The sequence below is a fragment of the Melozone crissalis genome, unplaced genomic scaffold (assembly GCF_028551555.1).
Source record: "Melozone crissalis strain CALT ecotype California unplaced genomic scaffold, PUWL_Pcris_2 ptg000495l_1, whole genome shotgun sequence".
In the NCBI taxonomy this organism is placed as follows: domain Eukaryota; kingdom Metazoa; phylum Chordata; class Aves; order Passeriformes; family Passerellidae; genus Melozone; species Melozone crissalis.
In genome coordinates, this window is record NW_026536204.1 from 9,896 (window position 1) to 24,439 (window position 14,544).

Sequence of the window (14,544 nt, forward strand, 5' to 3'; positions counted from 1 at the left end):
GCCACTGAGAGACCCCAGACCCAAATTAACCCCCCCGGGGTGGGGAATAAACGCCCTGAACTCGCCTGTCCCTGTTTTCACTCAGCTCGGGGTGATTTGGGGACACCGAGGTGGCACGTGAGGATTTGGGGACATGGAGGTGGCACTGAGGGACACTGAGGATTTGGGGACACCGAGGTGGCACTGAGGGACACTGAGGATTTGGGGACACCGAGGTGGCACTCAGAGCCCCCAGAGCCACCAGGAGCAGTCCCTTGACCCCATGGGGTCAATGGGGGACCCCAAAACTCCAGGATGGAGCCCCCAACCCCATTAGAGACCCCCAAACCCCACGAGGGTCCTTGTCCCACCCAGGACGGACCCCCCCCACCCCAAAGACCCCCCAAAGGGACCCCCCCCAAAGCCACCAGAGACCCCCCAAACCCCCCAATCCCACTCATCTCTCCAGAAGCTTTTCCTCTTTATTGCAAACCCGGGGGTCCCCAAAGCCCCCCAGGACCCCCAAAGGGGGGGGTGGCACTTGGGCCCTGCTGGGACCCCCGGAGCCCCCACGGGACCCCCAGGGGGGGCAGGAATTTGGGGAGGGGGCTACACGGGGGCTACATGACCTCGTAGCCGCTGCGGATCCCCCGCATGAGGCAGCAGGAGAAGAGAACGCCCAGGACCTGCGGGGACAGCGACGGTGACAGTGGGGACAGTGGGGACAGTGGGGACAGTGGGGACAGGGACAATGGGGACAGGGACCTGCGGGGACAGCGACGGTGACAGTGGGGACAGTGGGGACAGTGGGGGGACATGGGGGGGGACAGGGACCTGCGGGGACAGCAACGGTGACAGTGGGGACAGTGGGGACAGTGGGGACAGGGATGGGGACAGGGACAATGGGGACAGGGACCTGCGGGGACAGGGACGGTGACAGTGGGGACAATGGGGACAGTGGGGACAGGGATGGGGACAGTGGGGACAGGGACAATGGGGGGACATTGGGGACAGGGATAGGGACACTGGGGGGACAATGGGGACAGGGACATGGGGGGACAAGGACGGTGACAGTGGGGACAGTGGGGACAGGGACAGTGAGGGGGACATTGGGGAGAGGGATGCTGACAGTGGGGACAGGGATGGGGACAGTGGGGATGGTGTAGGGGGACAGGGACGGTGGCAACGGGGACAAGGAGGACAGGGATGGGGACATCGGAGGGACAGGGCTGGTGACAATGGGGACAGGGACATGGCGGGGACAGGGACAATGGGGACAGAGGGGACAGGTAGAGTGACAATGGGGGGGACAGGGAGAGTGACAGTGGGGGCAGGGACATGGGGGGACAAGGACAAATGGGGGGACAGGGACGGTGACAATGGGGGGAGACAGGGACACTGGGGGGGGGGGGGTCAGTTTGACATGGAAGGGGTCTGAGCCCTCAAACTGAGGAGGGGTCTCAGCCCCATATTGGGGGGGGGTCACTCCAAATTTGGGGGGGTCTCAGATCCACTGAGGAAGGGTTCACCCCTAACTCAGGTTTCCCCCACATTTGGGGGGATCTCATCCCTTTCTGGGGGGTCCCAGCCCCAAATTTGGGGGTCCTCATCCCTCTCAGGAAGGGGTCTCAGCCCCTGTTTGGGGGGTTCGCAGCCCCCACATTTGGGGGGATCTCAGCCCCATTTTTTGGGGGTATCCCAGCCCCTATTTGGGGAGTCCCAGCCCCATTTTTTGGCGGTATCCCAGCCCCTATTTGGGGGATCTCAGCCCCATTTTTTTGGGGGTATCCCAGCCCCTATTTGGGGAGTCCCAGCCCCATTTTTTGGGGGTATCCCAGCCCATATTTGGGGAGTCCCAGCCCCATTTTTTGGGGGGTCTCTCACCTCGAAGAAGGCGATGCCCAGCGCCACGGCCGCCAGCACCAGCACGTTCCTCTTGACCCAGGCCTCGAGGCTGGGCAGGCACCCCTGGCATGGGGGGCACAGGGGGGTCAGGGGGGCTCAGGGACCCCCAAAGGGGCCATGTCAGGAATTGGGGAGGGGTCTCACCTCAGCGAACACGGTGCTGGGGGTCGGGTGGACGTTGCAGGCGGGGCCGGGGTGGCGGCAGCACGAGGCGGGCACGGAGTCGTTGGCACCGAAGGGCGCCACGCCCGCCCAGTCGGTGAAATTGTTCACCCCGCAGCAGGAAAACTGCCCAGAAACGGGTCAGGAACGGTGGGGAGGGGTCCTGGGGCAGCCCCCTCCCCAAATTGGGGTCACCCCCAGGCTGGAATCCACCCAGGTGCAGCCCCCTCCCCAAACTGGGGGTGAAGTGGGGTCACCCCCTGCTCAGCTCCTGCTGGAATCAACCCAGGAGGGGTCCTGGAGCAGCCCCCTCCCCAAATTGGGGTGACCCCCATGCTGGAATCCATCCTGGAGCAGCCCCCTCCCCAAATTGGGGTGACCCCCATGCTGGAATCCATCCTGGAGCAGCCCCCTCCCCAAATTGGGGTCACCCCCATGCTGGAATCCATCCTGGAGCAGCCCCCTCCCCAAATTGGGGTCACCCCCATGCTGGAATCCATCCTGGAGCAGCCCCCTCCCCAAATTGGGGTCACCCCCATGCTGGAATCCACCCAGGAGCAGCCCCCTCCCCAAATTGGGGTGACCCCTATGCTGGAATCCACCCAGGAGGGGTCCTGGAGCAGCCCCCTCCCCAAATTAGGGGTGAATTGGGGCTGACCTCCATGCTGGAATCCATCCAGGAGTAAGGAGCAGCCCCCTCCCCAAATTGGGGGTGAATTAAAGGTGACCCCCATGCTGGAATCCATCCTGGAGCAGCCCCCTCCCCAAATTAGGGGTGAATTGGGGCTGACCCCCATGCTGGAATCCATCCAGGAGTAAGGAGCAGCCCCCTCCCCAAACTGGGGGTGAATTAAAGGTGACCCCCACGCTGGAATCCATCCTGGAGCAGCCCCCTCCCCAAATTAGGAGTGACCCCTATGCTGGAACCCACCCAGGAAGGGGTTCTGGAGCAGCCCCCTCCCCAAATTAAGGGAGACCCCAGACTCACCTCCTGCTGGAACCCATCCAGGGCGGCGGCCAGGGACGGGTCCTGCTCGTAGCTCCTCACGGCCTCCCAGAGCCCCTCCTGCACCAGCCCGTGCACCTGGGGGGGCACCGGGGGGTCACGGGGGGGGGCAGGGACCCCCGGGGGTGGGGAGGGGTCGGGGACCCCCAGAGAGGGGAGGGAGAGGGGGAGGGGGAGGGGGAGGGGAAGGGGAGGGAAGGGGAGGGAAGGGAAGGGAAGGGAAGGGAAGGGAAGGGAAGGTTCCGGGAAGGGAAGGGGAGGGAAGGGAAGGGAAGGGAAGGGAAGGGAAGGGAAGGGAAGGGAAGGGAAGGGAAGGGAAGGGAAGGGAAGGGAAGGGAAGGGAAGGGAAGGTTCCGGGAAGGGAAGGGGAGGGAAGGGAAGGGAAGGGAAGGGAAGGGAAGGGAAGGGAAGGGAAGGGAAGGGAAGGGAAGGGAAGGGAAGGTTCCGGGGAGGGAAGGGAAGGGAAGGGAAGGGAAGGTTCCAGGAAGGGAAGGTTCCGGGAAGGGAAGGGGAGGGAAGGGAAGGGAAGGGAAGGGAAGGGAAGGGAAGGGAAGGGACCCCCACCCACCTTGTGCCTGAAGACGTAGCCGGTGATGGCGGCGGCGATCTCCACCAGGAAGATGAGGCTGAGCAGGACAGCGAACTGGGGGGGCACGGGGGGGGGGGGTCACAGAGGGGTCTGGGGGGTATCAGGGGGGTCTCGGGGGGTTTTGGCAGCTCTGGAGGGGTCGCAGAAGGGTCTGGGGGACTGGGGGTGCTGGGGAGGGGTCGCAGCTGAGGTTCAGGGGCAGGGCGGGGGGCAAAGGAGAGGTTAGGGGGGGTCCTAGTGGGGATTAAGGAGGGGCATGGGGGGGTCACAGGGGGGCTTATGGGGGGGGTCAGGGTGGGGGTCGGGTCATGGTGGGGAGTCACAATAGGGGGGTCTCGATAAAGGGAGGGTCACGGAGAGGAAATCAAGTTGGGGGGGGGCACAATGAGGGGCTGAGTTGGGGGGCCACAAGGAGGGGTTCACAAGGGGAGGTCCGATAGGGACGTTCATTGCGCTGTCCTCACAAAGGGCGGGGTTAGGGGGTCCTGGGGGATTCCCCCATTCTGGGTGGGTCAGGGGTCCCAGGGGTGTTCCCGGGGTGTCCCTGGGGGGTCCTGAAGGGTCTCGTGGGTGTCCCGGGGGGGTTTCCCCATTCCGGGCTGGTTCAGGGGTCCCAGGGGGTGTCCCTGGGTGTCCCGGGGCTGTCCCGAGCGCAGCCCCCCCAACAATGACCAGGGTGACCGTGAGGGGCTGGGTCTGGGGTCCCAGGGATGTTCCCCCATTCCAGGCTGGGTCTGGGGTCCCAGGGGGTCCCGGGGGTCCCAGCGCCCCCTCCCTCACCATGGTGACCATGAGGGGCTGGGGCTGGGTCAGGGGTCCCTGGGAGTCCCTGGGTATCCCCGGGGGTCCCAGCCCCCCCTCACCGTGGTGACCATGAGGGGCTGGGTCAGGGGTCCCTGCGGTTCCCCCATTCCAGGCTGGGTCTGGGGTCCCAGCGCCCCCTCCCTCACTGACCGGGGTGACCATGAGGGGCTGGATCAGGGGTCCCTGGGGGTCTCTGGGGGGGGTCCCGGGGGTCCCAGCCCCCCTTACCGTGGTGACCATGAGGGGCTGGGGCTGGGGTCCCTGTGGGTGTCCCCAGGGGTGTCCCCATTCCAGGCTGGGTCTGGGGTCCCTGTGGGTGTCCCGGGGGGTCCCGGGGGTCGCAGCCCCCTCACTGACTGTGGTGACCATGAGGGGCTGGGGTCCCTGTGGGTGTCCCTGGGATGTTCCCCCATTCCAGGCTGGGTCTGGGGTCCCTGTGGGTGTCCCTGGGATGTTCCCCCATTCCAGGCTGGGTCGGGGGTCCCTGTGGGTATCACTGTGGGTGTCCCCATTCCAGGCCGGGTCAGGGGTCCCTGTGGGTATCACTGTGGGTGTCCCCATTCCAGGCTGGGTCTGGGGTCCCTGTGGGTGTCCCTGGTTGTCACCGGGGGTCCCCGCCCCCCTCACTGACCATGGTGACCATTCCAGGCTGGGTCAGGGGTCCCCGTGGGTATCACTGGGGGTTCCCCCATTCCAGGCTGGGTCGGGGGTCCCTGTGGGTATCACTGGGGGTTCCCCCATTCCAGGCTGGGTCTGGGGTCCCTGTGGGTGTCCCCGGGGGTGTCCCCATTCCAGGCTGGGTCGGGGGTCCCTGTGGGTGTCCCGGGGGGTCCCGGGGGTCGCAGCCCCCTCACTGACTGTGGTGACCATGAGGGGCTGGGGTCCCTGTGGGTGTCCCTGGGATGTTCCCCCATTCCAGGCTGGGTCTGGGGTCCCTGTGGGTGTCCCTGGTTGTCACCGGGGGTCCCCGCCCCCCTCACTGACCATGGTGACCATTCCAGGCCGGGTCTGGGGTCCCTGTGGGTATCACTGGGGGTGTCCCCATTCCAGGCCGGGTCTGGGGTCCCTGTGGGTATCACTGTGGGTGTCCCCATTCCAGGCTGGGTCTGGGGTCCCCGTGGGTATCACTGTGGGTGTCCCCATTCCAGGCTGGGTCTGGGGTCCCTGTGGGTGTCCCCGGGGGTCCCGGGGGTCGCGGCCCGCCCCTCACCGTGGTGACCATGCAGTAGCTCTCCCGCCAGGCCCCGCAGCAGCCCCAGAAGGCCGTGAAGAAGATGACGACGCCCAGGGCCACCAGGGCCGCGGGGCTCCAGCCCGAGCCGCCCACCGGGGCCCGGCCCAGGGCCACGAGCGCGTAGATGCCGATGGCGACCAGGGCCACGCCGCACACCTGGGGGGGCACCGGGAGCTGGGGACCCCCCCGGCACAGCCCCCTCCCCAAAAACCCCATCCCCAGAAACCCCCTCCCCAAAAACCCCCTCCCCAAAAACCCCCTACCCAAAAACCCCCTCCCCAAAAACTCCATCCCCAAAAACCCCCTCCTCAAAAACCCCCTACCCAAATCCCCCCTCCCCAAAAACCCCATCCCCAAAAACCCCCTCCCCAAAAACCCCATCCCCAGAAACCCCCTCCCCAAAAACCCCCTACCCAAATCCCCCCTACCCAAAAACCCCCTACCCAAAAACCCCATCCCCAAAAACCCCCTCCCCAAAAACCCCCTACCCAAATCCCCCCTCCCCAAAAACCCCCTCCCCAAAAACCCCCTCCCCAAAAACCCCATCCCCAAAAACCCCCTCCTCAAAAACCCCCTACCCAAATCCCCCCTCCCCAAAAACCCCCTCCCCAAAAACCCCATCCCCAAAAACCCCCTACCCAAATCCCCCCTCCCCAAAAACCCCATCCCCAAAAACCCCCTCCTCAAAAACCCCCTACCCAAATCCCCCCTCCCCAAAAACCCCCTCCCCAAAAACCCCATCCCCAAAAACCCCCTACCCAAATCCCCCCTCCCCAAAAAGCCCATCCCCAAATCCCCCCTCCCCAAAAACCCCATCCCCAAAAACCCCCTACCCAAAAACCCCCTCCCCAAAAACCCCCTCCCCAAATTCCCCCACGGTGCCACGTTCTGCTCCAACTTGGGGACAAAATGGAGGGGGGGGGGAAACGGGGGGGCACCGGGAGTTGGGGACCCCCCCGGCACAGCCCCCTCCCTAAAAACCCCATCCCCAAATTCCCCTGAGGGACTGCATTCTGCTCCAATTTGGGGACAAAATGAGGGGAGGGGGACTCTAGGGGACACGGGGGGGGCACAGAGAGTTAGGGACCCCCCCGGCACAACCCCCTCCCCAAATTCCCCCACGGTGCCGCGTTCTGCTCCAATTTGGGGACAAAATGAGGGGGGGGGAAGAACACGGGGGGGGGGGGGGCACAGAGAGTTGGGGACCCCCCCAATGCACAACCCGCTCCCCAAAACCCCCCTCCCCAAATCCCCCCACGGGGCCGCGTTCTGCTCCAATTTGGGGACACAATGAGGAAGGGGGGGACAGAAGCGGAGACCCCCCCCCCCGGGGGGGGGCACAATGAGTTGGAGACCCCCCCCCCAGCACAACCCCCTCCCCAAATCCCCCCGCGGCGCCAATCTGGGGACAAACCGAGATGGGGGGGGGGGGGGGGGGACACCAATGGGGGGAGGGGACACGGGGGGGACACGCGGGGGGGGCACCGCGGGAAGTTCAGGAAGTTTCGGCCTTCCGGCCACGCGAGAGCGCGGGGGGGGCGCCGCCAACCGCGCTGGGGGTCCCGGGGGGGTCCGGGGGGTCCATCCCACCATCCCCCCCCCCCCCCTCAGAGACCCCTTCCCATGGGGGCGGGGGGGGTTGGCACCGTGTCCCGCCGTGTCACCGCGTCCCGTCCCCCCCCGCCGCGGCCACTCCGGGGGTGACTCAGCCGGGTGGGGACGGCTCCGGTCCGGCGGGGGGGGGGCGGGAAATGGCGCCGTGTCCCCCCCGGTGTCCCCTCAATGTCCCCTCAATGTCCCCCCCCGGCTCCGGCCGTTGGCTCCGCCGCTCTTTCCTCACCCCGACTTCCCCAAAACCCCGTCCCGCCCCCCCCGGGGGTCCCCCCAAACCCTCCCCGGTCCCCCCAATCCCTCCCGGTTCCCCCGGTGTCCCCTCCTCATTTTGGGGTCCCCCGTGCCCCCTTTGGGGACAGGACGTGGCTTCACCCAAAGTGACAAAGCGACAACAACTCCCCCGCACCGGGACCCCCCCCGGTACCGGGACCCCCAAATTGGGGTGACCGGGAGGGTCCCCCCGGTTCTGTCGGTACCGGGACCCCCAAATTGGGGTGACCGGGAGGGTCCCCCCGGTTCTGTCGGTACCGGGACCCCCAAATTGGGGTGACCGGGAGGGTCCCCCCGGTTCTGTCGGTACCGGGACCCCCAAATTGGGGTGACCGGGAGGGTCCCCCCGGTTCTGTCGGTACCGGGACCCCCAAATTGGGGTGACCGGGAGGGTCCCCCCGGTTCTGTCGGTACCGGGACCCCCCCGGTGGGAACTCACCCAGAAGATGAAGTTGAAGAAGAAAACCAAGAACTTCACGCATTTCATGCCGCCCTCGATCGCCATGGCCCGGCCGTGCTGCGGGAGCCGCCGCTCAGCACCGGCTCCGGTACCGGCAGCGGTACCGCTCCCCGCGGCCGCGGGACCGCCGGGCCGGGCCCCGCCCCGCTACCGGTACCGGCTCCGGTACGGCTCCAGCCCGGCCCGGTGCTCCCGGTGCCGCTCCCGGTGCTCCCAGTACCGCTCCCGGTACTCCCGGCGCCGCTCCCTCCCGGGTCCCGGTCCCGGTTCCGGTTCTGCTCCATCCCTCGTCCCCGGTGCTCCTGGGGTTGTTTTCCCCCTGCCCCGCTCCCGGTGCTGTTCCCCTTCCGGTTCCCGGGGGTCCCGGGGATCGCTCCCACCCACTCCCGGCGGTCCCGGTACCGCTCCCGGTGGTCCCGGTACCACTTTCCCCTACTCCCGGTGGTCCCGGTGCCGTTTCCCTCCCAGTACCCCCGATCCCGGTGCCGTTCTCTCCCCACTCCCGGTGGTCCCAGTGCCGTTTTCCCCCAACTCTCGGTGGTCCCGGTGCCGGTCCGTCCCCTCCCCGTCCTTCCCCGTTTTCCCCGGTCCCGGTGCCGTTTCCCCCCCGTTTCCGGTGGTCCCGGTGCCGTTCCCCACCCGCTCCCGGTCCCGCTCACCGCCGCCCTTCCCGAGGGCTCCGGATCATGTGACGGGGGCGAGCCCGGAGAGCCCCGGGACCGCCCCGGGACCGCCCCGGGACCGGCACCGGCACCGCCCCCCCGGGACCGGGACTGACACCGGCACCGGCACCGCCCCCCCGGGACCGGGACCGACAGCGGCACCGGCCCCCCGGGACCGGGACCGACACCGGCACCGCCCCCCCGGGACCGGGACCGACACCGGCACCGGCACCGCCCCCCCGGGACCGGGACTGAAACCGGCACCGGCACCGCCCCCCCGGGACCGGGACTGACACCGACACCGGCACCGCCCCCCGGAACCGGGACCGGCACCGGCACCGCCCCCCCGGGACCGGGACTGACACCGGCACCGCCCCCCCGGGACCAGCAAAACACCAACGGCTCCGAGCGACCCTTTATTGGGGGGGACATTTGGGGACATCTGGGGACACCGAGGGGACACCGGGGGTCCCACACAGGGGACCCGGGACTCGGGGCTCCCACCGCGATCCGCACCGGAGTCCCAGATCCCCCCCTGACCCCACACCGAGGATCCCTGTGACCCCTGACCCCATACCGGGGGTCTCAGATCCCCCTGACCCCACACCCGGGGGTCTCTGCTGTCCCCGCTGTCCCTCTGTCCCCGCTGTCCCCCCGTCCTTGGTCCCTGTCCCCCTGGTCCCGCACCCCGAGCTCCTCGGGACCCCCAGCCCCTCACCCGGGGGGTCCCAAACACCCCGGACCCTCCCCCTGGGGGTCCCAGCCCCTCCTGACCCCTCACCCCGGGGGTCCCTGTCACCCCCTGACCCCACACTCGGGGGGTCCTGACCCCGCTTTGCCCCACACCCGGAGTCCCAGCCCCCCAAATCCCCCACCCCAGTGCCCCCCAACCCCTCCTGACCCCAAGCTCGGGGTCCCTGCGCCCCTTTACGCTTTACCCGGGGTCCCAGACCCCCAAATCCCCCACCCCAATATCCCCCAGCCCCTTCCCCCGGGGTCCCAGCCCCTCCTGACCCCACCCCAATGTCCCCATTGCCCCCATACCCCACGTCTTGGGGTCCCAGCCCCTCAAATCCCCCACCCCAATATCCCCCAGCCCCCCCATACCCCCCACCCCGGGGTCCCAGCCCCCCAAATCCGCCTCCCCATTGTCCCCCAGCCCGTGTCACAAGCCCCCCGTGGTCCCCATGTCCCCATTGTCCCCATTGCCCCCCGTGTCCCCCGAACCCCCCACGCCCCCCGTGCCCCCCAAGTCCCCATCGCCCCCCGTGCGCCCTGTGCCACCCATGTCCCCATTGTCCCCCATGTCCCCATTGTCGCCCGTGTCCCCCGTGCCTCCCGTGTCCCCATTGCCCCCCACGCCCCCCGTGCCCCCCAAGTCCCCATCGCCCCCCAGCTCCCGCAGCCCCCGCAGCGCCGCCAGCACCGCCCGCAGCACCGGCGGATGCACGAACGCCACGAGCCCGTCCCGGTTCGCCCAGCGCTCGGGCCCGGTGCCCGGGCCGGGCCGGTGGTAGCGCAGCTCGGGGGGGTCCCCGGGGGCGCCCCCCGCCCGCAGCGCCCCCGCCAGGGGCAGCACGGCCCCGCCCAGGGCCCGGAGCACGGCGTGCGGGGCGCACGAGTCCCACGCGAACGTCGTGCCCTGCGACAGCACGAAGGCGTCCGCCAGCCCCAGCGCCACGCAGAGCAGCTTGTACCCGGCCCCGGCCGCCGACACCGGGGGACCCCCCCCCAGCGAGGCCAGAGCCCCCCGGACCGCCGCGCTCTCGGCCCGGCTCAGCACCACGCGGGGACGGGCACGGGGCACCGGGGGGGACAGCGAGCACAGGCGGGTGGCACCGTGAGCCACCCCCCAGTGGTAGCGACCCTGCCACCTGCGGGAGGGGACGCGGGGTGAGATTGGGGGACATGGGGGTGAGAGATGGGGGAGGATACAGGGGTGAGATTGGGGGGACACGGGGGTGAAATGGGGGGACACGGGAGGGTGAGATTGGGGGACACGGGAGGGTGAGATTGGGGGATATGGGGGTGAGATTGGGGGGACATGGGGGTGAGAGATGGGGGAGGATACAGGGGTGAGATTGGGGGGACACGGGGGTGAGATTGAGGGGGAACACGGGGGTGAAATGGGGGGACACGGGAGGGTGAGATTGGGGGACATGGGGGTGAGAGATGGGGGAGGATACAGGGGTGAGATTGGGGGGACACGGGGGTGAGATTGGGGGGGAACACGGGGGTGAGATTGGGGGGACACAGGGGGGGTAGGACTGGGGGGACACGGAGGTGAGATTGGGGACATGGGGGTGAGATTGAGGGGGATGGGATAGGGACAGTGGGGGGGGGGGGGATTGGGACCCCGACATGGGGGCAACGGGGACCCTGGGATGGGGGGAAATGGGGACCCGTGGGTTAGGGGTATGGGGTGCTGGGACCCCCCAGGTGGGGGGAAAATGGGGACCCCAATATGGGGGAAATGGGGACCCCAGGGTGAGGGGAATGCGAGAATGGGGACCCCGGGACAAGGGGGGAATGGGGACCCCAGGGTGAGGAGAATAGGGACCCTGGGATGAGGGAAATGGGGAAATCGGAATCCCAGGGTGAGGGGACTGGGGACCCCGGGATGTGGGGAATGGGGACCTCAATATGGGGGGAATGGGGACCCCAGGGTGGGGGGAAATGGGGTCCCCACTATGGGGGGAATGGGGACCCTGATATGGGGGGAAATGGGGGGCTGGGACCCCCGGGGTGGGGGAAAATGGGGACCCCAGGATGGGGGGAATGGGGACCCTGGGGTGGGGGGGAATGGGGGAATTACGACCTCAGGGTGTGGGGAATGGGGACCCCAGGGTGGGGGGAATGGGGACCCTGGGGTGGGGGGGAATGGGGGAATTACGACCTCAGGGTGTGGGGAATGGGGACCCCAGGGTGGGGGATCAGGGGGGACCCCGGGGTGCGGGGGAATGGGGACCGTGGCGTGAGGAGAAATGGGGTTCAGGTTCAGGGCTGTCAGGGGGTCCCAGGGATCTGGGGGTGCAGGTTTAGGGGTCCCGGGAGTCCCGTCTGGGGGCCCAGGCCGTACCTGTGTGTCTGGGGGTCCCTCTGGAAGAAGGGCTCGTTGATGACCCCCAGCACGGGGACCCCGCTGCGGCGCTCGAAGGCCCCCACGAGCACCAGGGCCGAGCGCAGCCCCCCGGGGGCGACGCCATCGACGGCGGCCACGTCCTCGCGGCCCCCGATGAACTCGTTGGTGGAGTCTGGGGGGGCCAGGGGGTGCCAGGGGGTCTGCGGGGTGCCCAGCCCTGCCCTGGCCCTGGCCCTGGCCCCATCCCATCCCTGTTCCCATCCCCATCCTGTCCCTGTTCCCATCCCTGTCCCTGTTTCTGTCCCCATTCTGTCCCCATCCCATCCCTGTCCCCACCCCACAACGTTCCCTGTCACCATCCTTGTCCCTGTCCCCATCCTTGTCCCTGTCCCTGTCCCCATCCTGTCCTTGTCCCCATGCTGTCCCTGTTCCCATCCCTGTCCCTGTTTCTGTCCCCTCTATCCCACCCCATTCCCATTCCCATCCCCATCCCACCCCTGTCCTTGTGCCTGTCCCCATCCTGTCCCTGTCCCCATCCCCATCCCACCCCACAACATTCCCTGTCCCCATGCTGTCCCCGTTCCTGTCTCCATCCTGTCCTTGTCCCCATCCTGTCCCTGTTCCCATCCCTGTCCCCATCTCCATCCCACCCCACAACATTCCCTGTCCCCATCCCTGTCCCTGTTCCTGTTTCTGTCCCCTCCATCCCATCCCATCAACCCCATCTGGTCCCTGTCCCCATCCCAGTCCCAATCTTGTCCCATCCCCATCCCTGTCCCCCCCCGTCCCCATCCCTGTCCCCATCCCATTTCTGTCCCTATCCCATCACCGTCCCCATTCCTGTCCCCATCCCATCCCCATCCCACCCCTGTCCCCCCCCCCTCTCACCAATGGGGTCTATCCAGATCCCGAGGTCCCCTGGGGACAATCCGGGGTCGATGCCATCCAGCTCCGCGTCCCCAAGTGTCACCTCCTGGTGCACGGCCTCTGCCAGCAGCTCGGCCGCCCGCGTGTGCTCGGGGCCCAGCACGGCCACCAGCAGGGCCACCGTGTCCCCCGGGGTGGCACCGACCTGGATCGTCACCGTGCCACCTGCAGGGACCCCAAATCAGCCCCTGGGGTGGCACCGACCCACACTGTCACCGTGCCACCTGCAGGGACCCCAAATCACACAGGGACATGGCACGGGGACACCCAGGGTGGCACCGACCTGCACTGTCACTGTGCCACCTGCAGGGACCCCAAATCACACAGGGACATGGCACGGGGACACCCAGGGTGGCACCGACCTGCGCTGTCACCGTGCCACCTGCAGGGACCCCAAATCACACAGGGACATGGCACGGGGACACCCAGGGTGGCACCGACCTGCGCTGTCACCATGCCACCTGCCAGGGACATGGCCCAGGGACCCCCGACTCAGCCATGGGAATGTGGGGACATGGGGACACAGGGACACGGGGACACAGGGACACGGGGACACGGGGACACTGGCAGGGTGACATTGGGATATGGGGACATGGGAATATGGGGACATGGGGACTCCCTCCCCGACCTTGACTCCACATCCCCATGTGTGTCCCCTCTGTCCCCCCTGTCCCTCTGTCCCCCCTGTCCCTCTGTCCCCACTGTCCCCACTGTCCCCTCCCTGTCTCCTCACAGTCCCCACTGTCCCCACTGTCCCCTCCCTGTCCCCTCACAGTCCCCACTGTCCCCTCGCTGTCCCCTCGCTGTCCCCTCTGTCCCCTCTCACCGTTGGCGTCCCTGAACTCGCTGCTCTCCTCACCGTGGATGTGTCCCCGGAGCTCGGGGAACTGCGGCGACACCGGGGGTGGCTCAGGGGACACCCCGGGAGCTGCCACCCCCCCGGGCCACCCTCAGTGTCCCCACCTGTGTCCCCAGGTCGTGTTTGATGAGCTCCTGGATCAGCACGTCCGCCAGGGTCTTGAAGTCGCGCTCGAAGCGGGCGCTGCGCTCCGGGCCCGACTTCTCGGCCACCAGGAGCCGGAACAGCGGCTCCTCCGCCCGGCAGCGCCGCGCCACCTCGGCCGCCTTCTGCGACACCGCCACCAGCGCCGGCAGCAGCCCCGCCATGGCCGCGACACCGCCGCGACACCGCCGCGATAGAGTCGCGATACAGCGGCGACACCTGGCGGGGGCAGCGCGGGGTCAGCGGCGCGCTCGGGAAGGGACCGGAGTGACCCCGAATAATGGGGACAGGGGGACACTGGGGACACGGAGAGTGGGAGTTTGGGGACACGGGGATGTGGGGACATTGGGACATTGAGACATTGGGACATGGAGAGTGGGATTTTGGGGACACGGGGATGTGGGGACAGGGGAATATGGGGACAGGGGGACAGGGGGACACAGGGACATGGACAGTGGGATTTCGGGGACATTGGGATGGTGGGACATGGGGATTTGGGGACAGGGGGACAGGGGGACATGGACAGTGAGATTTCGGGGACATTGGGATGTGGAGACAGGAGGATGTGGGGACAGGGGGACATTGGGATGTGGGGACAGAGGGACAGAGGGACATTGGGACATGGAGAGTGGGATTTTGGGAACATTGGGATGGTGGGACATGGAGAGTGGGATTTTGGGAACATTGGGATGGTGGGACATGGGGATTTGGGGACAGGGGGACAGGGGGACATGGACGGTGAGATTTCGGGGACATTGGGATGTGGGGACAGGGGAATACGGGGACAGGGGGACAGAGGGACAGGGGGACAGGGGGACATGGACAATGGGATTTCGGGGACATTGGG

General features: G+C 67.8%; 2 protein-coding genes across 2 annotated transcripts; both read right to left on the reverse strand.

Moving 5' to 3' along the window:
- Positions 1-448: 448 nt before the first annotated feature.
- Positions 449-8,746, reverse strand: CD63 (CD63 molecule). Its single transcript, XM_054295086.1, has 8 exons — positions 8,683-8,746; positions 8,003-8,080; positions 5,656-5,835; positions 3,621-3,695; positions 3,035-3,130; positions 2,029-2,172; positions 1,864-1,947; positions 449-665 (listed from the first exon to the last, which is right to left on the reverse strand). The coding sequence occupies exons 2-8, from the start codon at positions 8,066-8,068 to the stop codon at positions 600-602; spliced, it is 711 nt and encodes a 236-aa protein (XP_054151061.1). The 5' UTR covers positions 8,069-8,080; positions 8,683-8,746; the 3' UTR covers positions 449-599.
- Positions 8,747-9,850: 1,104 nt separating this feature from the next.
- INPP1 (inositol polyphosphate-1-phosphatase) lies at positions 9,851-13,861 on the reverse strand. The gene is made up of 5 exons (XM_054295087.1): positions 13,658-13,861; positions 13,521-13,581; positions 12,656-12,859; positions 11,765-11,939; positions 9,851-10,559 (listed from the first exon to the last, which is right to left on the reverse strand). Exons 1-5 carry the CDS (start codon positions 13,859-13,861, stop codon positions 9,851-9,853), a joined length of 1,353 nt encoding a protein of 450 aa, XP_054151062.1.
- Positions 13,862-14,544: the final 683 nt, after the last annotated feature.